The 23,336-nt window shown below is 42.1% G+C and overlaps 7 protein-coding genes across 9 annotated transcripts; 2 read left to right on the top strand and 5 right to left on the bottom strand.

Moving 5' to 3' along the window:
• Window positions 1–1,053: 1,053 nt before the first annotated feature.
• Window positions 1,054–3,422, bottom strand: ppk6 (pickpocket 6). Its single transcript, XM_017085125.3, has 5 exons — window positions 2,727–3,422; window positions 1,933–2,669; window positions 1,446–1,563; window positions 1,279–1,388; window positions 1,054–1,226 (listed from the first exon to the last, which is right to left on the bottom strand). The coding sequence occupies exons 1-5, from the start codon at window positions 3,248–3,250 to the stop codon at window positions 1,087–1,089; spliced, it is 1,629 nt and encodes a 542-aa protein (XP_016940614.3). The 5' UTR covers window positions 3,251–3,422; the 3' UTR covers window positions 1,054–1,086.
• Window positions 3,423–4,072: 650 nt separating this feature from the next.
• LOC108018167 (sialin) lies at window positions 4,073–11,918 on the bottom strand. 2 transcript variants are annotated; one of them, XM_017085659.4, is made up of 7 exons: window positions 11,761–11,918; window positions 7,051–7,115; window positions 6,592–6,746; window positions 5,451–5,993; window positions 4,728–5,007; window positions 4,423–4,664; window positions 4,073–4,352 (listed from the first exon to the last, which is right to left on the bottom strand). In XM_017085659.4, the coding sequence occupies exons 2-7, from the start codon at window positions 7,067–7,069 to the stop codon at window positions 4,194–4,196; spliced, it is 1,398 nt and encodes a 465-aa protein (XP_016941148.3). In that variant the 5' UTR covers window positions 7,070–7,115; window positions 11,761–11,918; the 3' UTR covers window positions 4,073–4,193. The 2 variants fall into 2 exon arrangements, with proteins under 2 accessions (XP_016941148.3, XP_016941151.3); XM_017085662.4 differs by lacking the exon at window positions 11,761–11,918 and adding an exon at window positions 11,106–11,227.
• A 254-nt stretch (window positions 11,919–12,172) lies between these two features.
• Window positions 12,173–15,269, bottom strand: Ate1 (arginyltransferase 1). 2 transcript variants are annotated; one of them, XM_017085657.4, is made up of 8 exons: window positions 15,058–15,269; window positions 14,548–14,982; window positions 13,763–13,935; window positions 13,416–13,568; window positions 12,955–13,136; window positions 12,736–12,899; window positions 12,526–12,677; window positions 12,173–12,465 (listed from the first exon to the last, which is right to left on the bottom strand). In XM_017085657.4, the coding sequence occupies exons 1-8, from the start codon at window positions 15,140–15,142 to the stop codon at window positions 12,367–12,369; spliced, it is 1,443 nt and encodes a 480-aa protein (XP_016941146.3). In that variant the 5' UTR covers window positions 15,143–15,269; the 3' UTR covers window positions 12,173–12,366. The 2 variants fall into 2 exon arrangements, with proteins under 2 accessions (XP_016941146.3, XP_016941147.3); XM_017085658.4 differs by lacking the exon at window positions 13,416–13,568 and adding an exon at window positions 13,222–13,371.
• A 406-nt stretch (window positions 15,270–15,675) lies between these two features.
• Window positions 15,676–19,788, top strand: Hsl (hormone-sensitive lipase). Its single transcript, XM_017085594.4, has 4 exons — window positions 15,676–15,841; window positions 16,240–18,614; window positions 18,675–18,800; window positions 18,859–19,788. The coding sequence occupies exons 2-4, from the start codon at window positions 16,248–16,250 to the stop codon at window positions 19,009–19,011; spliced, it is 2,646 nt and encodes an 881-aa protein (XP_016941083.3). The 5' UTR covers window positions 15,676–15,841; window positions 16,240–16,247; the 3' UTR covers window positions 19,012–19,788.
• PCNA (Proliferating cell nuclear antigen) lies at window positions 19,772–20,875 on the bottom strand. Its single transcript, XM_017085595.4, has 2 exons — window positions 20,639–20,875; window positions 19,772–20,574 (listed from the first exon to the last, which is right to left on the bottom strand). The coding sequence occupies exons 1-2, from the start codon at window positions 20,744–20,746 to the stop codon at window positions 19,900–19,902; spliced, it is 783 nt and encodes a 260-aa protein (XP_016941084.1). The 5' UTR covers window positions 20,747–20,875; the 3' UTR covers window positions 19,772–19,899.
• Window positions 20,876–20,994: 119 nt separating this feature from the next.
• On the bottom strand, window positions 20,995–21,786 carry plu (plutonium). Its single transcript, XM_017085068.4, has 3 exons — window positions 21,684–21,786; window positions 21,229–21,633; window positions 20,995–21,166 (listed from the first exon to the last, which is right to left on the bottom strand). The coding sequence occupies exons 1-3, from the start codon at window positions 21,697–21,699 to the stop codon at window positions 21,063–21,065; spliced, it is 525 nt and encodes a 174-aa protein (XP_016940557.3). The 5' UTR covers window positions 21,700–21,786; the 3' UTR covers window positions 20,995–21,062.
• A 593-nt stretch (window positions 21,787–22,379) lies between these two features.
• On the top strand, window positions 22,380–23,301 carry RpS18 (ribosomal protein S18). Its single transcript, XM_017085744.4, has 3 exons — window positions 22,380–22,522; window positions 22,676–22,861; window positions 22,930–23,301. Exons 1-3 carry the CDS (start codon window positions 22,520–22,522, stop codon window positions 23,197–23,199), a joined length of 459 nt encoding a protein of 152 aa, XP_016941233.1. The 5' UTR covers window positions 22,380–22,519; the 3' UTR covers window positions 23,200–23,301.
• The last annotated feature ends 35 nt before the right edge of the window (window positions 23,302–23,336 follow it).

The following is a 23,336-nucleotide window of genomic DNA, read 5'->3' as shown; positions in this document are numbered from 1 at the left end:
AAGAAGTATAAAAAAAGATTCTAGAAAATAATTAAATTCGTTTTTGTAAAGTGTTGTTAAATCATTTAATTAACGCAAGCTTCACACATTTATTTAAATCACACACAGATTGAAAAATAAAACCGATATAAGTAGAAACCAACGGGTACTGGTATAGATATTTTTACTACACCCCGGACTTTAAATTTTTTCAAAAGATCATCGGTTCCTTTTTATACCCTTGCAGAGGGTATATTGATTTCAGTCAGAAGTTTACAACGCAGTGAAGGAGACGTTTCCGACCCCATAAAGTATATATATTCTTGATCAGCATGTCTAGACGAGTCGATCTAGCCATGTCCGTCTGTCCGTCTGTCCGTCCGTTTCTACGCAAACTAGTCTCTCAGTTTTAAAGCTATCGGGCTGAAACTTTCCCAAAAATCTTATATCTTTTGCAGGTAGTATATAAGTCGGAACCAGCCGGATCGGACAACTATATCTTATAGCTCCCATAGGAATAATAGGAAAAACAAATTTAAAAAAATTATATCTTTGGTGTTTTTCAGCATATAACCTCCTAAGCTTGGATATAACATTTTTTAATTAGTTTTGAGTTTCGAATTAAATTTTATCAAAATCGGAAGACTATATCATATAGCTGCCATAGGAACGATCGGAAAATTGGTAGGAAAATAATATGAAACAAATTATAGCTTCGGTGTTTAACATATAACCTCCTACGCTTGGAAATAACATTTTTTAATTAGTTCTGAATTTCGAATTTAATTTTATCAAAGTCGGACGACTATATCATATAGCTGCCAGAGGAACGATCGGACGACTATATCATATAGCTGCCAGAGGAACGATCGGAAAATTGGTAGGAAAATAACATGAAACAAATTATAGCTTCGGTGTTTTTGACATATTATCTTATACTATTGGGAATATAATTTTTAGTGTTTTTAAATTTAATAATTATAGCTGCAAGGGTATATAAGCTTCGGCTTGCCGAAGCTAACTTCCTTTTTTGTTTATATATGTACTTGTTTTTAAAACCTTTAAAGTCAAACACATAAAAATAAATACGTATTAAAAGCAGATAGTTTACTGCCATGCCCTCCGCGGTCGCTGAGCTTTATGGAGTTGGTAATTGATATACAAGCGATACGTGCAATAGTAGAAAAATTCAACCACAGAAATCATACTGAGTCCAAGGCAGAGATTAAAGATTCCACCCAAATCCGCTGAAAATGATTGTAGTTAACCCAGTAGTTCTCAAACGAAACCTCCACTTACATAGAAGTCCTATCCAAGACATTACGGTAACTTTCCGGATAACTGGGACAACTTGCTTAGCCAAGTAGACTCGGAGCACAAAGCTGTCATTGTTGATCATGTCCGCGGAGCTGTTGGGGAACGAATTATCTAATAACCGATAAGCCGAAAAGGTTAACATTACTAACTAGAAGCGGTTCATGGAGAACGGATGCTGGTTAAGATCCGTTTTGTACGAAAGCGTGGAATAGGTAACATCATAGCAATTGGGAAGGCATTGGTCACATCGCACACTTTTGAAGTTGTCTATGAAATGGTAAATTAAGCAGATATACTTAGAGAGGACCACTCTGAGACCGTATCTACTTAGGATATAAAAAAATAAATACATAATGTCCAACTCAAGAACAGATATTTTCATACCTTTAAAATAAACACTCCAAAAGCTGAACAATTTTGGAACAAACATAATTTAATAATCAATTAAACTTTAAAATTTAATAACTGCTAGGCTTCTGGAGACCCTAAATTATTTAGTGTGAACTCTAAAGAATTCGCGATTGAATACTTGGTAAATTCAATTACCGAAGAAGAAGATTTTGTTTTATAGGGCCAGAGAATTTTAAAAATATTTATAGAAACTATTGGATTAGAAGGTTCATATAATAAACTTACCATAGTTATCTGAGTAGCAGAAGGTATCGTTCAGGTTGCACTCCTTGTACTTGTTGCCCACGATGGGCAGCAGATATGGATGGCAACCACACTTCTGAACGATGGCCTCGGTTTGGCAAGCGAGCAGACAGGCGGCCTGGCGGTAGTTTCTCAGCTGCAGGTCGTCCGAGGTGAGGCAGTCCCGCTTCCGTTCCGAGAGTTCCAGGACCTCCACCGAGGAGCTCTGCACCGTAGGCGAAACCTCCACAAAGCTCTCGGATCGAGCGGTGATGGTGACCGAGGATGCCGACTCCGTAACATAGTCCATGGGATGGTGTACCAGGACGATGAGCCCAGTGTTCAGGTTTCGCTCGCTGCCCTCCGCCCCCACGAAGGTCAGGCCGCCGTCCATGCCGAAAATATTGGCGGAGAAGGGTACAAAGGTGGCATTGCGTGGATTGTAGTTGAAGGAGCAACAGGGACCCAGGTAGGCCGTCGTGGGAATGAAAGATAAGTACTCGTGGCTCTGGTTGCACTGGAACTCCGTGTGGCCCCAGAAGCAGCGTTTAACGTAGTCCGAGCAGCCCGGACTGACGGCCATTGCCGCCTCCCAGGTGCTCACATTGTTCAGCCGGAGCACGGCGTCTGTGGCCCGGTAGCTATCGTGCACCGGCGGCTCAAAGCTCTGATCCGTGAAGGCGTTGAGGAAATCAAAGCCGGCGGCCACATCTGCAATGTCGTACTCCTTGGGAATATTACTAATGAGGAAACAATAATGTAAATAGAATCCTGGAGACATTTTCGAAGCTACTCACAGAGTTTTCACAAAGCGTTCGACCCTTTCCGAGTTAACAACCTTCGGACTGCAAATGGTAACGCCCGGAAAGGCAACGTCCGTGATTGAGAGGTCATTGGAAATGGTGTTCAGGATGGGGTAAGAGTAGAACTTGAGCCACAGCAGCAGGGTGAGATAAATGCTCAGCAGGAGCAGTTGCAGCAGCACCGAGGACCAGATGAACCTGGACAGGCCGTAGGTGCGATTCCGTCGCATCAGCCATATACCGCTCACCTTGGTCCGCTCCGTGTACTCCCAAAAAGTGGCGAGCGTGGCCGCCTTAAGAGCACTTGGTTTCTTCCTCCTCTTCCTGCTGTCATTGCCTTCGGAGTTCCTTTTTCCAGGTGACGGCCACTTACCCGGTTCTATCATTTCGAACTGTCTGGACCTGGCACACAAAGCGCAGGCTTTTATAAACCTGATTGATATCCTTAATGCCCCGAAGTTTTGGGTTATAATTATGGGTTTATTAAGTGGCGAACTTGTCATGGCAGAATACCTCATTTGTTGTCACCATTAGCAGTAATTATAGAACTCTACAAGTTTACCGGTGAATCGATAAACATCTTCGTCTATAAGAAACGACTCCATAACAAAATATTGAAGCAATGTTTATTAAATACATTGGTATTTACTATTTTAAAAAAATCGAGATAAGCGGAATCTGATCCTGATAACAAAGATTATTGTGAGGCATCACTATGAGATCATAAAGGCTAATCTAATATTCATGGTTTCCATCTTCGTTAATGAAAATTTTCAAGGTTAAAGATTTTCCTTATCGTTACAAAGATATTGCTGGGAATAGGATTTTTTGTTATAAATTTAAGTAGAATTAGAAACATTTTAACGAAATACAAGTAGAAGTCCTAAATATGATATATTAAATATCAACATTTCTTTAAAAACATGTTTAAACAGCTGGTTATATTTGCCTAATAGCAATTTTCTTATTTTGCTTAATGTCTGTGACTAACCATTTTAATTTTGAATTTAGAATGAAATTTCACACCTAATAAATTGCGCATTATCTTCACTGATAACCTACTAAAAAACTCGTATGCTCATGACGTTAATTCGCAATTAAAAGCGGCAATTTGTTAGTTCAAAGTGTCCTCAAATTTGATTAGCATATGACTAATCATGAGTGTCAATTCCGTTTTTTAGCATGAGTGCCTAATCGAAAAATGTTCTGCAAAGAGCCCCCAACCAGTTCGCCAAATTTTTTCCCCCAACCAGGCTAAGGTCGTTGTGCCAATCTAAGACGAACTGGTTTCGAGATCAACTGACTCGTGACTCACAATTCACGTGCGCTTAATAAAACCATTATTTATTAATAATAAATACTCTGCTAAAGCTTTAATAGGACTCTCCATAATCAGATACACTTCGTAGTTATGGCATAATACTAAGAATACAAAATCACAGGTGATTGCCAGGGCACAAACTACAACTTTGTGTTGACAATATCCTCGCGCGACTCGGTGGTCTGAACCTCGTTCCACTTCTGGATCTTGCCCGATCCGAAGACCCAGAAAAACAGGGCGGGGAATATATAGGCAGCTGCTCCAATCATGAAGACCCAGTGCCACTGATCGATGGTGTTCTACGGGGAATGAACAACATTAAATAAATTAATAATGCTGATAAGGTGTTTTAAGAGTGTCTCTACAAACCTCGTTTTTCGTAAAGGCGGCCACGATCAGCGGCGAGAAGATTCCTGGAGTGGTGCCAATGCAGTTGATGATTCCGTACAACGTGCCCGCGTAGTTGGGAGCCAAATCCTGCGAATTGGCCAAATTGGAAGCTGTGGCAGCACCGTTGAAGCCCAGCGAAATGGTCATTATGGCCACGCAAACGTAGGGATCGCGACCGAAGTAGGCCAGGATTATCAGCATAACGCCGGGCAAGATGTGAGCTATCCAAGAAAAATAGGTAAGCTTTAGAAAAAATTGTATACAAATTTTTTAAATCTACTTACAGGGCAGACAGAAGGCCTTGCGCATACGGGTTACGGATAACCAGCCTCGGCGACGAATCCAATCCGCCACGGCACCAAATCCGAAGGCACAGATCAGTCGAGCCACATGTGGCAGGCTGGACAGGAAGCCGGCGGACGAGAGGTTGAAGCCCAGGACCTCGCTCAAGAACTTTGGAGTGGCGGTGATCAGGAAAAACAGACCCCACATACTGCCGTAGTGGAGCATCATTAGCGACCAGAAGGGAAGGGAAAGGACGAGCTCCTTGTATGGAGGCCACTTCTGCAAAAGGAAAACAAAATATTTAAAAAAATATGTCCACGTAAAATGGTTAAAACCATAGGTTTAAATGAAATGTTTTAAAATTATACTTATGAAATGTTAACTACTTGTTAAACAAACATTGATATTTTTGTACTACAACTTTGTAGGTCTCGGCGTTAAAAACGTAAGCTTTGCTATTTTTCTTGTTTTTTTCTTTAAAAGCCGACGACAAAACTTATTACCACTAATTAAAAACACGCTAATTACTTTACTGATAATCCCCAATGTTATTCATAAAAACATATTTGCCAAACTAATGACGATAGAGAAAAGTGATCTAATATTTAAAAACAACTACGTAACAATAATATATGTAGGAAAATTAAAAATAGTTAAATATTACATATTATCGATTGAAACAAAAGTGAAAATAGATTAAAGTAATCTCTTAATCAACTTACCTTCTTGTTGCTCAGAGTGCTGCCCAAGCTGTTCTCGATGTATTCCCGCTCCTTAAGGCTGATCGAGCTGTGCTGAGCCGGAGTATCCGCCACCAGGTAGAACCATATGGCCACCACGATTAGCACAAATATGCCTACAATGTAGAAGGCCCAGTCCCAGCCCAGGTTCTCGATGATCACACCACTTATTGGCCACGTGATCACAGTACCAAAGGTTCCGCCCATCAGCGAGGCCACAAACTTGCCCTTCTCGTCCGGAGGCGACCACTTGGACACCAGGCTGTGGCAACACGGATACACCACGCCGTTGAGGAAGCCGATCAGGAATCTCACGGCGAACACCGCATATTTGTCCCAGGCAGCTGCCGCCGGAGTCAGAGCCGTAAGGATTCCGGCTACCAGACAACTGTAACCGGCGACATTTCGGGCTCCCAGCATTTCGGCCAAGGTTCCAGCAGGCAGAGAGGTGATCATATAGCCGTAGAAATAGGCTCCCAGCAGCAGGGCCTGATCCGACTGCGTCCAGTTATAACGCGGTCCATACTAAGAGGGATTATAATTAAGTATAGATATTATAAAATATTTCTAAAATATAATAAATTAATTGTTGTCTTGGGACCTTAAAGATTTTTGTTTGGTTTGTAGCATATGTAATAAACAACGTATTCTATTATTTATAACAAGGCTTATAGCCCTAAATATTTGTGAGTATGGATAGACCTTTAAGTATAGAAAGATGTTACTTGAATTTAATATTTGGAATAAATGAACAGATAACAACTTAAAAGTGAAGATTTTATAAACATGTTTAGTTTTAGAAAAAAAATATTAGGATAGATTTTTTTATAAGATAAGAAGAGTTTTTAAATATTGAGTTTACAAAATCTATCTATCTATAGTCCCAAAAATTAGTGAGATATGGATAGACCTCCAAGTATGGAAATATGATACTTGAATTCAATATTTGGAATAAATGGACAGCTAACAACTTAACAGTTAAGATTTTTTAAACCTTTTCAGTTTTAGAAAATAAATAATAGGATGTATTTTTTGTATAATCTTAGATTAAGAAGAGTTTTTAAATATTGAGGTTATGAAATCTATATTTCTTCTTGGATCATGTAAAACTAGAGACACTCACATCGGGCAGGGCCTCCACTTCCGTTCCGTTTTCATGGTTGCTCGTGTCCTCCACCATGGCGATGATGTTGATCGAGAGATTCACCCGCATCATATAGCTGAGGAGGCAGGCCATGAAAAGCATGATCGCCAGATTGACCCGCTTGGGCACATAGACTGCAAACGACAACAAATATTGGTTATAGACAGATGGTTATTCCATTTTCGGCAACGGCACAGGCCCCTCGCAGCATATTAGCTCAATTAGCGGATCGGAAAGATCTCAATTCCTGCGGGTCGCAGATCTCTAATGGGCTGCGCATGCGCAAATTTAAATATTTGAGATCGATATTGTCTTGGGGGTTTCACTTTGCGGATCGAAAATCACGTGAGGTGTTATTGATGGGACATTTTTTGCTCATGACTCGTGCTTCGGGCGATTCCGAGCGTGTGGCAATAATGAATAAATTTTGGTACTTACAGCACGGCATGAAGGCCATTTCGGCGGCTTTTGTTACGGCTTCGGTGCCTCGCGTCAGGTGTCAGCTGAAACGACAAAAACAGGAAGCTGTTAGCAAGGCTTTTATGCAGATCACTTTACGGTACAGGTACGGGTACTCCCCGAGGCATTTGCCAAAATTGTTGCTGCATAAATTGAACGAGTTATTGGGTGCCGACTCACTGTCGGCTATTTTCGGACTGAAGAATCTATTCATTTTAATAAATTTGCATTTTAAACGGTCGAAGTATAACGTATACATTTTTTAACGTCGATCAACCAATTTAATGGCTATAACAAGTTGTGCATAAAGAGAAACAGTTAACACGAATAAATAAAAGAATGACACTTAACAATTTTTATATCAATTAAACAAAAATAAAAAACAAACCTCTCGCATTCTAAGAAAAAAGTCGAGAAGTTTTGTTTGAATGTTGTATCTCTTTTAAGTCTTAAAATAAATAAACTATGTGACTGGACAGCTTAATTATACATCTTAACAAATTAATGACATATATATTGTTGAGTATCCAAGGAATGGAAAAATAAGTTTCTAATAATCTGTCATTATTACTAAAAACCTAAAGTCAAATCAAATTAGTAATTAATTATTTGTAATTGAAGTTATTACTTGTCATACAGCTCATTAAATTTAAATGCAACTCATTAGGTATCTGTAACAATCCGTTGATATTTACATTTTTTAGTAATTGAGCTCTACTTAGCTTTGCAATCTAAAAGTGCTTGCTGCATAGAGATGTCACAATAACGCTAGCAAAAACTCGATAATCGCAAGTGCACGTGTTGGCGATCTATATAGAATTAACCCTGCATTTTTAGGGGTACCCACTAACCATATCAATGTAGAGTGCTTTTGGCGGTATCTGCGTGCAATGCACTTGTCAAATTTTATAAGCACGTCCCACTTGGCACTTTAAAGCCGGCACGTGAGGGCCCCGTTTAGGCAAATTGAGTTACGGGCCAAAATAGCAGAGTGCATACATAACTAAATCAAATGCCACTAGTTCCGACGCCGATCGTGCCTTGAAAGTGTCGAATGGCATTGGCAATGTCGGGGTTTCGGAATCGAGGAAGCTTTAAGATAATTGCCCGGCGACATGCTACCCTTATTTTCAAATCATCCTATCCGAACGATCTCTGGGATATGATCTCGCGATAGCATTGCTTAGATCACATAGTTCTGGGGCTCATGTTTTGCTACTGGAAGCATTTAAACAGCTGCCCCCGCAGCGTTTCGAACAAAAGAAATGTTTGCGCAAAAGCTGTTTAACTTTTTTACATAAACGCTCACTGGCATATAAAGAGGGCTTTAAATTGATACCGAACACTTGTTGGCTTGCTTAATTGTTGCCCTATATATCCGGTCAAACCCAAAATGACAGCGCCCAAAAACCGTCCATTTTCAATTTCCCGTACTCAAGCCAGTTTGAATTGTCCTCATAAATCATGAAATAGGTATAATTGTTTTATTATGAGGGGTAAAATAAATTTTAGTGGTTTTTCGTACACGGCATGATAAGCAATCTCAACCCAGACAATCAATTTTCTGAACGAAACCAAGGAATGCCAATAGCGCCACTTTATCTTTTAACAGCAGCACGATCCCGCGATGCAAACAAACAGCAGTAAAAATAGTTCTCAGCTTATTTTACGATCCAAGTATAGTACTTCCATAAATGCACCTGTATATCATATCGTATCCTCCGAATAAGATAACTGTATCTATGGGAAAAAAGAGGAACTAAAGGCAATCTGCCCCTTTGACCCGCCTGGAATCGCAATGATTTGGGTTTTTTTACGTGACTTGGATGTGAATACCCGTAGATTGATTCGGGAAAACTAATTTGGCAAACAATCGGGAACTAGATTGGAATTATTGATTCGCAATACGTGAATTGAAATTTTTTAATTATACCTTTGAGAAGAGATCAAAGAACGCAGCCAATGACCTTCGGGATTCATTTTGGTTAATAGTATGTTAGTGAACCCTTAATTGCAGGGAGCGTTACATGAGTTCGAGATCTTGGTTCCCGATAACCCAAAAGCATTGTGCAAATTCTGAAAGCCTAAACAAATCATTAGGGCAAAAGCTGCTAATACACTTTTCTGGTTTCTACTTGGTTATACGGGGAAATTAAGTTAACGCCAGCTTCTCATTCTAATCTGTAGCGTTACGCTTTTATCAACATTGTTGTTATTGACTTCATAAAATCAGCTCGACAATTTATGGGCCATAAACAGGTGTTATAAAGTTTAGTCGAATATGGCCCATGGGCATGGTCGTGATAAGTTGGCCATCTGCTCGTAAACGACGATCATTAGAGTCAGATTAATCGTCAATTAGCCGCAATCGCAGTGGACTCTGTGTATTCCACGAACTGTGTATTACCACGATAAATGATTTGATTTACAATCGGAAAGCGGTTATCTTGGTAGGACCAAAATACCTACATTTGTATAAGTACGAGTTGGAATCCGAAGATGGAGCAAAAACGTTGGATATTCACAACACGCGTTCCATTTACATAAGACTTGGTTACCCACTTGACACGGTTTGAGGTTGGTCTTGGTCTCTTTTCTCTCTTTTTCTTGCGATCCGATCCTCAAGTCCCCTTAAAAGGTCCCGTTTGTTGTATCTTATCTACGAGTATTTCGATTCTGATTTCGATTCTGGTATGCGTTTCGGAATAGAACTCTGCAAATTATTTCAGCGGCAATCAAGCGTGTCTGTCTAACAAATCAAGACCGGTAATGAACCCAGTTAGTTGGCAGTTATTGTTGTAGATCATTGTTTTTGCTCAATTTCGGTTCTCATAGCCTCACCCGGGCGAAATGAACTGCCATTTTGCACCAATTCCCATTGAAATCATATAATTTGTGTTTTTTTTTTAGCTTTTTGCATATTTGCACGTTATAATTAATTTTTAGAAAATTACGTGGCGCATGAAGTAATACACCCTCTATAATGATTGTAAATACCTGTCCAGTTATTCGGTAAATTGAATAATGCGAAATCGATGCGATAATTGCGAAAATTGCACGCACATGTTAATAAAAATCACGAGTGTCAAATATTGGTCCGTGCTATTCATATTTTTTCTCGAATCGTACAAATGTAAGTTGGTTGGGCAAACGTTTCGAATATCGTTGCATAAATCAAAAGCTGGTGTGTGAATATTTTGCGAAGACCCAAACCTGTACATTAACCTAGATACTTCTTTCAATCAACCCGTCCAGAGTCGGTCCAAAGTCTCAAATCCTTGGCCAATTGCATTAATTTGGGATTACAGCCTTCCTGGCCTGTTGCCAAGGCCTGGAATTAGCGGAACCCAGAGATCACTTGTCTTGTCCGAAAGCGAAAAACAAAACAAATTGAAATTGTTTCGAATAGTGGTCGCGGTTCAATGAATCGAAATAACGAAACCTGTTATTATTTGAAATGCAAATTTTTGGGTAACTGAAGTTAAAACGGTCAAAGCCAAAGTAAGCGCCAGTTCTGGCTTTTATTTTCGAATGTTATGCACAAAAATTCGAGATTTCTCTAGACTCAGATATAAATAATGCAAAAATAGTATTAGTTATACTTTCTTCAAGATGGTAAATCTTTTTCCAAAAATACAATATCTCATATTTGAAAATTATACGAAATGGAAAACCGGAATGGCCCTATTTCAATTTGGTACACCTAAGCGTCAGAAATATTTTAAAAGGGGGCCTGTCTTACTAGATTTCTTTTCATTGATTCGCTATGGAAAATTTGCAATGAACCGCACTGTAAGCACAAAAACAACTCGCGATCACAAAACAGTCAAAGTCATCTGTGTTTATCTCTGCTTATGTTTTTACGATTCGTACTTCTTCGTGGCACAAATTTTTGCATGGAATTTTACCACAAAGCCCCCGCCGTAATATCGGTTGCAGATATTTTTGAAAATTCAAAAAACTGGACTTTCCCGTTGAGAGCCCCGAAAAAATGCATTAAAAATGGATAGGTTGCACCGCCGAACTGAACTCACTTTATATGGTTGGTACTTTTTTGGGAGCGAGCGGAGCTCGGACTGCTGAGAACGTCGCGCAACGAATGAAGCTAAATCGGCAGTTGCCAATGGCATATATACTTGGGCGACGATTTTCAGCAAAAGCAGCGGTTAAAACGGTTAAAAATTGTTTAAATTGTTGCTGACGGTTGAAGCTCACCGTCAACTGGCTTTTTACGCTTTCTGATAGCGTGCCAAATATCGCATGCGATTCGAGGAACAAAAACCCGAGAAATTTTTTAAACAAAAAATATCACAAAATCGTGCTAAAATGTAAACCAATAAACATGATGACTAATAATTCAAAAATATGACCACATTGTATTAAGTTTGCTAATTTATTGTGTACTTCCAAGCACAGCGAGTTTTAGAATGATAGTTTATGCCCATATTTGCATCAATTTTGCAGTTGAGCAAATCTAAAACAACACAATAATTTTTAAAAATACCATTATAAAACACGTGCTGTGAAAACTCACTTGACCGTTCATTTGTTTCATAATTTTTGTTTAATTAGCGCAATTGGCAAATGACAGTGAAAAGCCACAGAAGCGCAGAGCCTACATTATTGACTTAAGTTTATTTATAATTTAATATTCACCTATACCCGTAAATAACTTTTCACACTCCTCACCTTGGATAACTTTGCTTCCAGAGTAGACAGCTGGGAATCCGAACCCTTTGAACACATCCGAGACCTTCCGCTGCTCAGCGCGACTTGATTTCGTGCCAACAATTAGCTTCCTGGCCAACTATCTCACGGTGTGTGTGCCATATAAAATTTACTTTATCTCCGACGGTTATCCGACTTGTACCAACAGAGAACGTATATGTTTCCATCCCATAAAGCTTAATTGATGCATTTAGCTGCTTGTTTCAGATAAGCGCTTATTATGAGTGGAAACTGTCAGCTCCTCAGAATATGTATTAATGACAAGCATCTTTTCCCTTAAATGCCGTAAAATGTAGGTTGTCTGTAGGTAACGAACCAGAAGCAAATCAGTTATCGCGCCGCAAACGTAGGATGAATATTATACGAATTTAAGTGCGGTTGCCATCTTTAAACTTATTTAATTTCAACATATTGATTTTTTATAAAGCAAAGTGCTTTTAGTAAATCTTTGCTAGTGCCAATGGTTTTATACCATTAAAACAATTAAACAATTTCTGTTACAATCTCTACTTGACTAAGATTACAAGCGCACAGGCTAACAAATTAATTTTCTTTTGCTTAAATTGTTCACAACATATTCACATACAGCATACGGTGGGCACAGACTTTGCCAACCAGCTTGCTGTACTCAATAATCGCGTCGGCATCGCTCTCTTCGCCGCCAAGCTGTGAAATAAATAAAATAAAAATTAAAATATTATATTTTGCAATTAGTCGTAGACATACCTGATTGTACTGCTTGTAATTGGCGCAGGTTTGGGCATCCAGCAGCAGCATAACTTCGTCTAAATGCTCTATTAAAAACTCATTCACGTCCCTGGCAGAAGCGTCTGGGTTTAAGCGTTGGTACTTATGCTCGTCTAGCTTAGCACGAATGGCTAAAGAAAGGTGTTTATAGTTTGAAAAGAACATGGCTAATGTCATCGTTAAATTTACCATCGGTAAGCGGTAGCCATTCATAAGTCTCTGGGCATAGCAAGTATGAGGCGGACAACTTGCCCTTGTAGCGCATTTTCGGGCATGAGTGTATGTAGAAACCCATGTAGTAATACTTTAAGGCAGGCACATTTTCGGCGAGCGACTGCACAAAGTCAATTTCCCTGAAGGGATTTAAGCCATGTAATTATGTTTTGTTTCTCCGGAATCATTTGTTACCTAAGTGAGCCATATGTGCCCAGCGATAGAAAGCTGTAGTCCGGATCGTAGAAGAAGTAAACAGAGCTCACACACGCGGGCAGAATGTCAATCACACCCACAGCAATCAGCTTGTCGTCCAGCCAATACTGCTGATGAAACGATCCATAGCCAATTTCGGGGCCATCGCTGGGTTTCTCATTCTGTAAGGGAAGGCATAGAGACGATATTAGGTAAAACGAAAACATTGATAAGATCGAATTAGTGAACACTAGAAGTGGAGAAAACCTTCATGGGCGTCAACTGCAGGTGATCCTTGTAGGCCGCCTCATTCTTGGGCGGATCGTTGTGTATCGAAATTTGATACTTCTTGTACAGTGCAAAGCTCTCGGGCAGGGTACGCTTAAACTCCTCGTCGTGAACGTGAACCAAACGAAGCTGTGAATACATTTTATGTAAGATAAATTGGCAGTTATAATTACCTTAAGAGGTGATTTGACCAAGAACCGCTGCATACTAGCTAGGGTGAGGCGTGCGGGGTTATCATTGTGAATGGTTATTTGATATTTGCGATACAACTCGATCACTGCATCGGCACAAGTGCGCTGTGTGTCTGAGGAATCGACCATAACGATCTGCAAGAACACAAACAGCACAAAGAGAGTGTGTCTACATGAAGAGGAAGACTCGTACTTGGGGAACGGACACAGAAAACACATAAGCACAGTACACAAACTAACTCATAAAAACAAAGGAATACGCTAGCTAGCTAGTCTTCGCAAACGGTCAAACAAAAAATTTAATTTTCTATCATCTATCCAGCACGTACCTTTAGCTTATGCTTGTTGTTCTCGTTGTCGATCGATAAGAAGTCCCGAAGGCTCTTTTCCTGGGAAAGGGATTTTGTTGAAGTCGATGCAGAGTCCCCCAACTTGGCTTGCCGGCGCTCCAATCGCATTTGCTTAGCCTTCTTGCATGGCTTGTTCGAGATCGGTGCTGCAGCTGGTAAATAAATAAATGAAACATTTGATTACAAGAAATAAAGACTCTCTTCGACTCCAGATGGGTGCAAACGAGTTAATACGATATTGACTTAATTTATATTACCTCTATAATAAATAGATAACGAATACAAGAACATATGGTATCAAGAAATAAAGACTCTCTTTGGAAACCGAAGCTTTCAAAGTGGTTTTCTAAGCGGACAGGTGATACGATATCGGCTTACATAACGTTTTTCATAAATAGTCATAATAGTCAAATAATAATACTCGTCCTATAAAGCTATCTTAAAGTAATGAAAAAGACATACAATTTTATATGATTTGTAACTATCTTATTTGATTTACTTTAAACCAATGCAATTTTCTTAAAACAATGTTAAATGGCAGCGACAATGCATTGAGTGCCTTTTTAATATTTCAATAATATATTATTTTTTGGGAAACTCTGTGTAAATACTTTTTTATAACTAAATAAATAAAAAATAAGTAAACTAGGGTACTAACAAAATTGCTTTAAAGCTAAATAAATAGCCTAGTTAGCTTTTTAACGATCAAAATAATACCTTAATCAGGGGCCTACTATTAAGTACTTTGAGCGGAGTATACCCACATTTGTTTGAGCCTAGCGTAGGAGCTTCGGCTGCTGGAGCCGGCGGCTGTTTGGTCGGCTTCTTTTGAGCCCGTGCCAGTGACGCAACGTGCTCCACATTGATAACAGCGGGACTCTTATCGGGCAGCTGCGGCTGCGGCTCGCTGGCAGTGACCTCGGGAGCGCCTGTCGCGTCATCGGCATCGGCTTCCCCGTCGCCCTCGCCCGCTTCTGGCTTGGACTCCCGCTTGCCGTCGCGCAAAAATCGATTCATGCGCCGCAGAATGCGCTTGTTCGACTTGGACAGCTTGAACTCCAGGGCATCGCACTTGATCGTGTAGCAGGGGCAGCAGGTCTCCTGGTTGCGCAGCTTGTAGCAGTAGTTGCCGCACCGCCTCCAGCCGCGATCGATGAGGTCCTGATAGTCCTGGCAGTCCAGCCGATAGGCGTGCATACCTGTCATACATGGCGAATGCGCGATAATAGGTACATTGCACCTGGACCTTCTGAACTGGTTTTGCATGTTCTTACCGTGCGACAGGCTGCAGTTTGCTCCCGCGCAGTAGCCGCATTTGCTCTGCTGGTTGCCGTAGTACTGCACAATGCTGACACTCATTATTCTGTTCTTCCCTCGCCGTTTAGAGTGCAAACATAGTGCTTTTAATCACGATTTAAACAATAAATTAAGCTGGGAGCCGCTCTGTTGCGAATTTTTCTTAGTTCTCTAGTGTGACCAAGGCGCGTTGGCTAAAATACCTTGGAGCTAAAGAATAGGGGTGTTGATACCCTGAATCCACTGAAACTAATTTTAGCACTTGAAATGTGTTTGAATACGTTTTTCAACTGTGAATTACATAAGTAGAAAGGTGTTTGGAGTTGAAAGTTCAACATTATAAAATTATATACATAATTTTAAATATTTGCTTGGAGTCATGAAACAATTCTGGAAACAATGCAAAACTGTAAGTACGTATGTGGTTTTGGGTTTTTACAAAAACAAAATAAGCTTTCAAAAATAAATTACTTATTCTGAACTATTCAAAAACTATATCCATATTGACAACCGCATCATAAAAAGTCAAAATAGTAGTATTCCGTTACATTTCGTTAAAATCAAATTCAAAGTAAATCTTTCAAAATTCGAGAATCCCCCCTTCGTAAATTATACAGTAACGGCATTTTTTGAACACAGCCACACTGTGACCAGCAGTCGGTTAAATCGGTCGCGAAGTCCAATAACAATTGTAATGCAAGAGCCCGCAATAGTTGGGCCAATTAAAAATGTATTAAGCTAAAAGTGAAGAGCCCTTAATCTGTAAGTAAATTTGATAATAAACAACCAGAGTGCAAAACCATGTCACATTGGGCAGAAAGAACTCCAGACTAATTGTTTTAGTGCGTAGTTGTGAAGTGAAAGTTTTCAATGGGCTTTCTTCGGTTCATAGTGTAATTAAAGTTTAGAAAAACTAAAATTGTTATACCAACTTATGATGAACTGGGAATTGACTTATCTTTAGTTCCCTAACTGCATTCGTGGCCAGTAGTAAACTGGTTTGAGCACTATTTTCGACCTTCACACCATCAAAGTTAGTCACTCTAATCCCCGGAAAAGCAATGCAATAGTTGGACATGGTTTATCACCTGTGCACATGCGATGGTCTTTGTGCGCAACAGTGGCTAATAAAAGCATTACTAACTTGATTTTCTTGGCAGCGCACACAATGATTGACGCCGCTTCCGCCGAGCGGGGAAGCCCCAAGTTTATTGCCCCCTTCAATGACAATCTGAAACTGGGCCACCAGGACGACAACCCACAACCGATGAACGGAAAGGACACCGATAGCCACATACCCGCCGACCTGCAAACGGAATACAGAACATTGTTCGCCGCCTGCCAGGATCATGCCGCCTTCTTCGTCAGGGACCACACCGAATTCGGCCAGCGGCTGCACGCCGCCCACATTGCCTGGCAGGACTTCATTGTCCTGGCCAACCGGCTGGTCCTGCAGATCGAGGCCTTCGCCCACGAGTACGACTTTGACGAGCAGACGCCGGGCAATGGATACCGAAGCTTTATCTATGTGACCAATGCCTGCATCACGCACGGCGTAGGCATCTGCCAGCAGCTGACGGCCACCCGTTCCGCCATGTTCTTCCGCAAGAAGTTCTACATGAAGGAGGTGGAGGCCTGCTCCCAGCTGCTGTCCTCGCTGTGCACCTGCATGCAGTACCTGCTTATCCTGCGCCAGTGGTCGGCCAGCACGGGGGACCTGTTCGCTTGCGGGAACCACACGGCCGAACAGCTCTTCGAGCTGGGCGACACCATCAACCAGTATTGCTTTTACGGACGCTGCCTGGGCTTTCAGTACGGCGACTCGATACGCGGCGTTTTGCGCTTCCTGGGCATCAGCATGGCCAGCTACTCGGAATCCTACTACTCCCAGGAGGGCGACGGCGCCATCGTTAAGACCACCCGCAGCCTGTGGACCAGCGGCAAGTACCTAATGAATCCGGAGCTACGCGCTCGTCGCATCGTTAACATCTCGCAAAATGCCAAGATCGACTTTTGCAAATCCTTCTGGTTTCTGGCGGAATCCGAGATGATGCACAAGCTGCCCAGCATTGTGGGCAGCTCTATTAAGGTGAACCGCCTGATCGAGTTGCCGGCGGAACCGCTGAAGCTGCCCCGACGTAAGGACTTCAAGCCACCGGAAACCCCCGGCAACGATGTCAATCAGAACCAAGGTGATGACGAATTTGTGGAGATCCCCGTGCCTACGGCTCACCTGGGTCCTGGTCTACCGGTATCTGTCCGCCTGCTGAGCGCCAAACGACGATCGGGAATGCTCGGTGAGGGTCGCTATCGCGGCTGGCAGAAGCCCACACCGCCGAGTCCCTCGATTCTGTTTCACTGCCATGGCGGTGGCTTTGTGGCCCAGTCCTCTAAGTCCCACGAACTGTATTTGCGCGACTGGGCCGTGGCCCTGGACTGTCCCATTCTATCGGTGGATTACAGTTTGGCGCCGGAGGCTCCGTTTCCACGCGCCTTGCAGGAGGTTTACTACGCCTACTGCTGGCTTCTGAACAATACCGAACTCCTAGGCACAACGGCTGAGCGGATTGTGTGCGCTGGAGACTCGGCTGGGGCGAATCTGTCCATTGGAGTGGCCCTCAAGTGCATCGAGCAGGGAGTTCGAGTGCCGGACGGACTGTTTCTGGCCTACTGCCCGACTCTCGTTAGCTTCGTGCCCAGTCCTGCCCGCCTCCTCTGCCTGATGGATCCGCTGCTACCCTTCGGCTTCATGATGCGTTGCCTTCGTGCCTATGCAGCACCCGCCCAGGAGACGCTCCAGGAGAATGCTAAGCATGTGGAGGATGCTGCCCAGATACGTAATGTCCCGAAGTCAAACGTGGGCAGCTTGAACTCCAGCCGTAGAACCTCGATGGCCAGAAGTCCGCTCACTCTCCTGGAAGCCAACACCGAGCAGGATGACGAAAGCAGCGACACCTTTGCCAGTGCCTCGGCTTCTTACCACAGCCAGACCGTGGAGCGCACCGATCTTCCCAACAGTGAGGGCGACAACAGCTCATGTGTCTCCTTCGAAGACGACTCGCAGCCCATTGTCCACTACCCGATTGAAATATCAGCCGACCCACCTAAGGACACCGCATCTGCAGCGTATATAGACAACTTCCTGGACAAGTATCTCATTGACACCGCCACAATGGAGGTTACCGAAGAGACAGCTGCTGAAGCGACGCAAGTTCAGGCGAATGGGCATGCCAAGATCAGCCCGGACGATGATATTCTGGTAGAGACTGGTCGAGACCTCGTTGCAATAGATACGTTGCAGGGTCGGCTGCAGGAAGCCGTCAACAATATAACTAATACATTGAACCGCTGCACGCAATCCTATGCGATTCATGGAAGCAATGTGATGGGTCAACAGGATGTGCGCAACATGGACGCGCTGATAGCTCGGAGTCCCAGCGAGGAGTTTGCATTCGATGTGCCTAGGGATCCATTTTTGTCGCCCTACTGGGCCAGCGATGAATGGCTTTCACAACTGCCAGAGACCAAAATACTTGTAAGTTTACAAAGTAACAACAAGTATTGTATAAAATAATTTTATTTTTTCCCTTATTAGACTCTTAATATGGACCCCTGTCTCGATGACTGCGTTATGTTTGCCAAGAAACTAAAGCGACTTGGTCGCCAAGTAAACTTGGAAATCCTGGAGGGGCTTCCGCACGGATTCCTCAATTTCACCATGGTATGAAACTTACCGGCCAGAGAAATGAGATAAATTAACGGCGACTTCTTTAATTTAGTTATCCAACGAAGCCATGGAGGGATCCAAAAAATGCATTAGATCTCTACAGACGTTGCTTCAAGTTAATGCGAAGCTTAAGACAAATGACAAAGAGAGCTCGCTGGACGATGAGGACTCCTCCAGTCCCAGTGCAAGCTTGGCAGCTTCATAGGATGAGTTTCAATCGGTCTATATGCCTATAGGACTGGAGAACCAAACACCCGACGAGGAACAATAAAAAACCGATGGTAAATTGTGAGTGACAACGGGATCTTAGCATCACTGTAAAATATTGTCACCTGCATTTATCCCCATTGGATTTCTCCTTTCACATAGGCGTGTAAATCGAATATTGTTATGCGCAAGAACAAATTGAATTGTTCATTGTTAAACGCACTTTTCTTGCTTTTTATGTAATCTCAAATGTTTTTTATACACTTTTATATGACACAGCTTTCTATGTTTTATATACTCACAAAATATGTATAGGATATATCGCTTTTAGCATAAGCAAGCCAAGTATGCAAGTATTGGAAGCGTGTAAACACGCACTATTTATTACGTATATTTACGATAAACGCTCTTGATTCCAGGCACACACTCGCTAAGAGCTGTTTAATGCAAAACTCCCGAATATGTGCCTGATACGAAACGAGTACTTATATACATGTGTATAGAATATTTGCTCTTTACCCTTTTTTTCACAACCCCCAATAGTGTGTCCAGTTTTTTTTGGAGCTATGGAGGCTAACAAAGTTCAACTTTAACTATGTTGGAGATATGCCTAGTTTTCTTTGCCTATCCCATGCGGAACCGTCTGAATGTATATCTTTGGTACACCAGGTGTTTGATATACTATTCACTTTATATATGTTTGCAATCTCTATCCCTAAACTATACCCCAGTGTTATACATAAAATGCGAATAAATGGTTATTAACATTACACAATATAGATTTTATTGATCAAAAATGCGGATTTAGCTTAAAAATTAGGAATGAATTGTACGTGAGAGGATGAGGAGTTACGATAGGCAGATAAATATGAGGAAGACCGCTGACTTATGTCTCGTTGTCCTCGATCTTGGGTGCCAGGTAGTAGCGAATATGACCCAGATCCTTGATCGCATACTCGACCACCAGTGGAACATCTGCGCACATCGACAGCTGCACCTGAGTAGACAATGGCGTCGCCTTTGTGAAGGCGTTCAGGTAGCGACAGGCAAACGTGAGGGTCACGGGCTCCTGCATCTCGATAATCACTGCCTCCTCCTCTTTGTCAACGGATCCGGTTTGGGCCAGCTTGATGTTGGCCGTGCCCACATCGCCGCTGGCCGAGAACTTGACGCCCTCCTTGGTGCAGCAGATCACAACGGACTCACTGAATTGCGCCAGATCGCGGCAGATGCGAGCAAACTCCATGGCCGGCATGCGGACCACGCACGAAAAGTCCGTCTCCGGGATGCCCAGGTGCTCCTGGTCAAGGTTCATCAGCTTCATCTCGTAGTCTGAGACTTTCTCCTGGTTGGCCGACTCGAACATGATGGTGACGGTGTCGGCGTTGTCCTGCGCCTTCATCGTCACATTGTCCTCGTTGTTGGCGCACTTGAGGATCTTGGCCATGCTGCCCAGGTTCATGCCCATGGAGAGGTTGCGGTCGCAGCGGAACTTGTCGAAGCCATCGGATCGCAGGGTAAGCGAGACGAGCGACACATGGGAGTTGTCCATGGCCTGCAGCTGTGGGATTAACAAGAAGTTAGGATATCCCTGTTGCTTAAGATCTTTTCTAAGTAGTTATTACCTGAATGCCGGAATCGCTGCAATCGAAGGTGGCCTCATTGAGCAGATCCTTGATGGCGTCCAGGATCTTCTTAAGGATGGTGGCTTGTCCCAATCGTGCCTCGAACATGTTGTATGTGTTTCTTTGTTTAAATACTGAATATAAAATTAGCAGTTAATGTTGCCGCGGCAGTTACTTTATGATGAATGACGAACGTGGGCAATTTTTTACTTATGCATAGGATCAGGCGGGCTAAATGAGCGGGAAAGAGATGTGCAAAGCCACAGGCGATATCGATTACGAGTGCGCGGCAGCTATCGATAGCGGTTAGCAGTGGGACTGCCAATCTGATGGAATAACATAACAGAAACGGTCACTCTAATGACAGAAATATATTTTTAAATAGGCAAAGTACATAATTTTGAAATATTCATATTACACATTTTTAACGAAGACTATTACTTATAAAAGCACGAGGCGCGGACCTCTTCTGCTTGTTTAAACGTGCTGCTTGTCTCATCATTCCTCGCAGTTCTTCAACTCCCAGACCTGTAATGAATTTTAATTGTTAAATGTTTGTTAATATAAAATGTATATTTTTGTGTACTTACCATGCACTGTTTGAGTTTCCTGCACTCCTTGTGGATCCAATTGAGTAAAGTATGCCTCCAGGGCGGAATGTTTTTGCATTACGGCCACGCTGAGAGCCGGAATCATTGAGGATAGGTTGAAGTCCATATAGGATCGTCGTCGTAGCAGCTCCTTAACCAAGGGCAAATGGCCAGCATAACTCGCCAAAGTAAGAGCATTTTGACCAAAATAGTTCATAGCGAAGATATTTCCACCAAACTCCAAAAGTGTGCGGGCACAATCAAATCTTCCCAAATAACAGGCCTTCAAGAGGGCGGTGTTTCCGTAGCTGTCCACTTCCTCGAGGTTGTACTGTCTGCCATCGCGTGCCATTGTGCAGACGATTCGAAGGGAGACTATATCATCTTGTCCCACGCAGTTGAGGGCTTGAATTAAATTATTAATTTTCGAGTTTGGTTTTGTTAATTTAATTTACCATTTATTTCACTCATTCTGTAAGGCTTTTCATATAACGGCGGTTTGCCAGGGATACAACACAATCTTATTAATTGGGGTATTCTTTTATAAATTAAAGTTAATCACAGAAGCAACATGATTAACTACATATGTAAATATAATGTTTGAAAATTAAACAAAAGCTACAATTATCCAATCAACCATAAATTATCAGAGATTTATGGTATAAAAAAAATAAAGGTCAAATTATTGATCTACGTGAGGGAGGGTCCAAAGCGTTTATTTTATTTGTGAATCCATTCAAAAACAGCGAAGCATTTATTTTGTAATGGACTTTTAAAAATATTTAATTTAAATTTCTAAGATTTTTATTCATACAAATCCAGACAGTAATTCATTAATGCTTATTATAATATATAAAAAATCAAAAAATGTGTTAAGTTTTGGAGTTTTGAAATAAAAATCAGAACCAGACTGTTATTTTAACTTAAACAATTCGCTACGATTCATACGTTACGGTTCTATTCCACTCATTATCGAACTTAATTGGGACTTGTTTTTAGAATATAAAATTTAAATATAAATGTGAATAGTGCGCGGCTTATTAGTAAATTTAGGGATAGAACGGAGTGCGCTTAACAGCACGCAGTGAGGTGTTAACAGCACGGTAAGGGAACGTGGCAGCCATTTTTAGGACCTTTTCTTCTCCTGAGGCAGCCACATTAATTCGGCCTTCTTTTCTTTTCCCGTTTCCGGTGAGTGGTGTGCCCCGTGTTTAATTTTAATGCAATTTTTAACCAAAATATCCCTTAATTTATTGCAGTGAGGAGTAAATACGAGAATACAAACGGCAACATGGTGAGTGGTCTATAAAGAAGTGGAAATCAAGGCATTTAACAACAAGAGAAAGACTAATATACATTGTCAAAATGTTTAGTGCCTCCTGTTGCAAGAATGCGAAAATGGCGTGGTTTGCTAACCACTTTATTGACTTTTTATCTTGTCTTGCAGTCGCTCGTCATCCCAGAGAAGTTCCAGCACATCCTGCGTATCATGAATACGAACATTGACGGCAAGCGCAAGGTGGGCATCGCCATGACCGCCATCAAGGGAGTGGGTCGCCGCTACTCCAACATTGTGCTGAAGAAGGCCGATGTCGATCTTACCAAGCGCGCCGGTGAATGCACCGAGGAGGAGGTAAGCTGGAGGAGCTCATCTCGCCAGTCCCGACACACCCACTAATCCTGCTTTCCGTCCATCCACAGGTTGACAAGGTTGTCACCATCATCTCCAACCCCCTGCAGTACAAGGTTCCCAACTGGTTCCTCAACAGGCAGAAGGACATCATTGACGGCAAGTACTGGCAGCTGACCTCCTCCAACTTGGACTCCAAGCTGCGTGACGATCTGGAGCGTCTGAAGAAGATCCGCTCCCACCGTGGTCTGCGTCACTACTGGGGCCTCCGTGTCCGTGGCCAGCACACCAAGACCACCGGTCGCCGTGGTCGCACCGTGGGTGTGTCCAAGAAGAAGTAAGCTGCTACGTTCCCTGCTGGATTTCCGAATCTACTTTAATTTTCACATCAACCACAAAATAAAAGAAAACACGGAAGCCGGAACGTTTTAGTGCGGAGTATACGTGAAGTTTGTTATATTTCTAATGTGTCTACGTG

This window comes from Drosophila suzukii, chromosome 2R (genome assembly GCF_043229965.1).
Source record: "Drosophila suzukii chromosome 2R, CBGP_Dsuzu_IsoJpt1.0, whole genome shotgun sequence".
NCBI classification, from domain to species: domain Eukaryota; kingdom Metazoa; phylum Arthropoda; class Insecta; order Diptera; family Drosophilidae; genus Drosophila; species Drosophila suzukii.
This window is presented reverse-complemented; position numbering and strand designations above follow the sequence as displayed.

What these genes read in the sequence shown, in the direction of transcription:
- Hsl (XM_017085594.4), top strand. Translation starts at nt 16,248, where the DNA reads ATGATTGACGCCGCTTCCGCCGAGCGGGGAAGCCCCAAGTTTATTGCC. An exon ending in TGCCAGAGACCAAAATACTT is followed by an intron (nt 18,615 to 18,674) that starts GTAAGTTTACAA and finishes TTCCCTTATTAG; the next exon opens with ACTCTTAATATGGACCCCTG. An exon ending in GATTCCTCAATTTCACCATG is followed by an intron (nt 18,801 to 18,858) that starts GTATGAAACTTA and finishes TCTTTAATTTAG; the next exon opens with TTATCCAACGAAGCCATGGA.
- PCNA (XM_017085595.4), bottom strand. Translation starts at nt 20,746, where the DNA reads ATGTTCGAGGCACGATTGGGACAAGCCACCATCCTTAAGAAGATCCTG. An exon ending in GCAGCGATTCCGGCATTCAG is followed by an intron (nt 20,575 to 20,638) that starts GTAATAACTACT and finishes TTAATCCCACAG; the next exon opens with CTGCAGGCCATGGACAACTC.
- plu (XM_017085068.4), bottom strand. An exon ending in GGAAACTCAAACAGTGCATG is followed by an intron (nt 21,167 to 21,228) that starts GTAAGTACACAA and finishes AATTCATTACAG; the next exon opens with GTCTGGGAGTTGAAGAACTG.
- ppk6 (XM_017085125.3), bottom strand. Translation starts at nt 3,250, where the DNA reads ATGAGGTATTCTGCCATGACAAGTTCGCCACTTAATAAACCCATAATT. An exon ending in GAACGCTTTGTGAAAACTCT is followed by an intron (nt 2,670 to 2,726) that starts GTGAGTAGCTTC and finishes TTTCCTCATTAG; the next exon opens with TAATATTCCCAAGGAGTACG. An exon ending in CTGCTACTCAGATAACTATG is followed by an intron (nt 1,564 to 1,932) that starts GTAAGTTTATTA and finishes ACCATTTCATAG; the next exon opens with ACAACTTCAAAAGTGTGCGA.
- RpS18 (XM_017085744.4), top strand. An exon ending in GTGAATGCACCGAGGAGGAG is followed by an intron (nt 22,862 to 22,929) that starts GTAAGCTGGAGG and finishes GTCCATCCACAG; the next exon opens with GTTGACAAGGTTGTCACCAT.
- LOC108018167 (XM_017085659.4), bottom strand. An exon ending in AAGTGGAGGCCCTGCCCGAT is followed by an intron (nt 5,994 to 6,591) that starts GTGAGTGTCTCT and finishes AATCCCTCTTAG; the next exon opens with TATGGACCGCGTTATAACTG. An exon ending in CCGCCTTTACGAAAAACGAG is followed by an intron (nt 4,353 to 4,422) that starts GTTTGTAGAGAC and finishes CATTCCCCGTAG; the next exon opens with AACACCATCGATCAGTGGCA.
- Ate1 (XM_017085657.4), bottom strand. Translation starts at nt 15,142, where the DNA reads ATGAGTGTCAGCATTGTGCAGTACTACGGCAACCAGCAGAGCAAATGC. An exon ending in AAACTGCAGCCTGTCGCACG is followed by an intron (nt 14,983 to 15,057) that starts GTAAGAACATGC and finishes CATGTATGACAG; the next exon opens with GTATGCACGCCTATCGGCTG. An exon ending in GGCACATATGGCTCACTTAG is followed by an intron (nt 12,900 to 12,954) that starts GTAACAAATGAT and finishes AAATCCCTTCAG; the next exon opens with GGAAATTGACTTTGTGCAGT.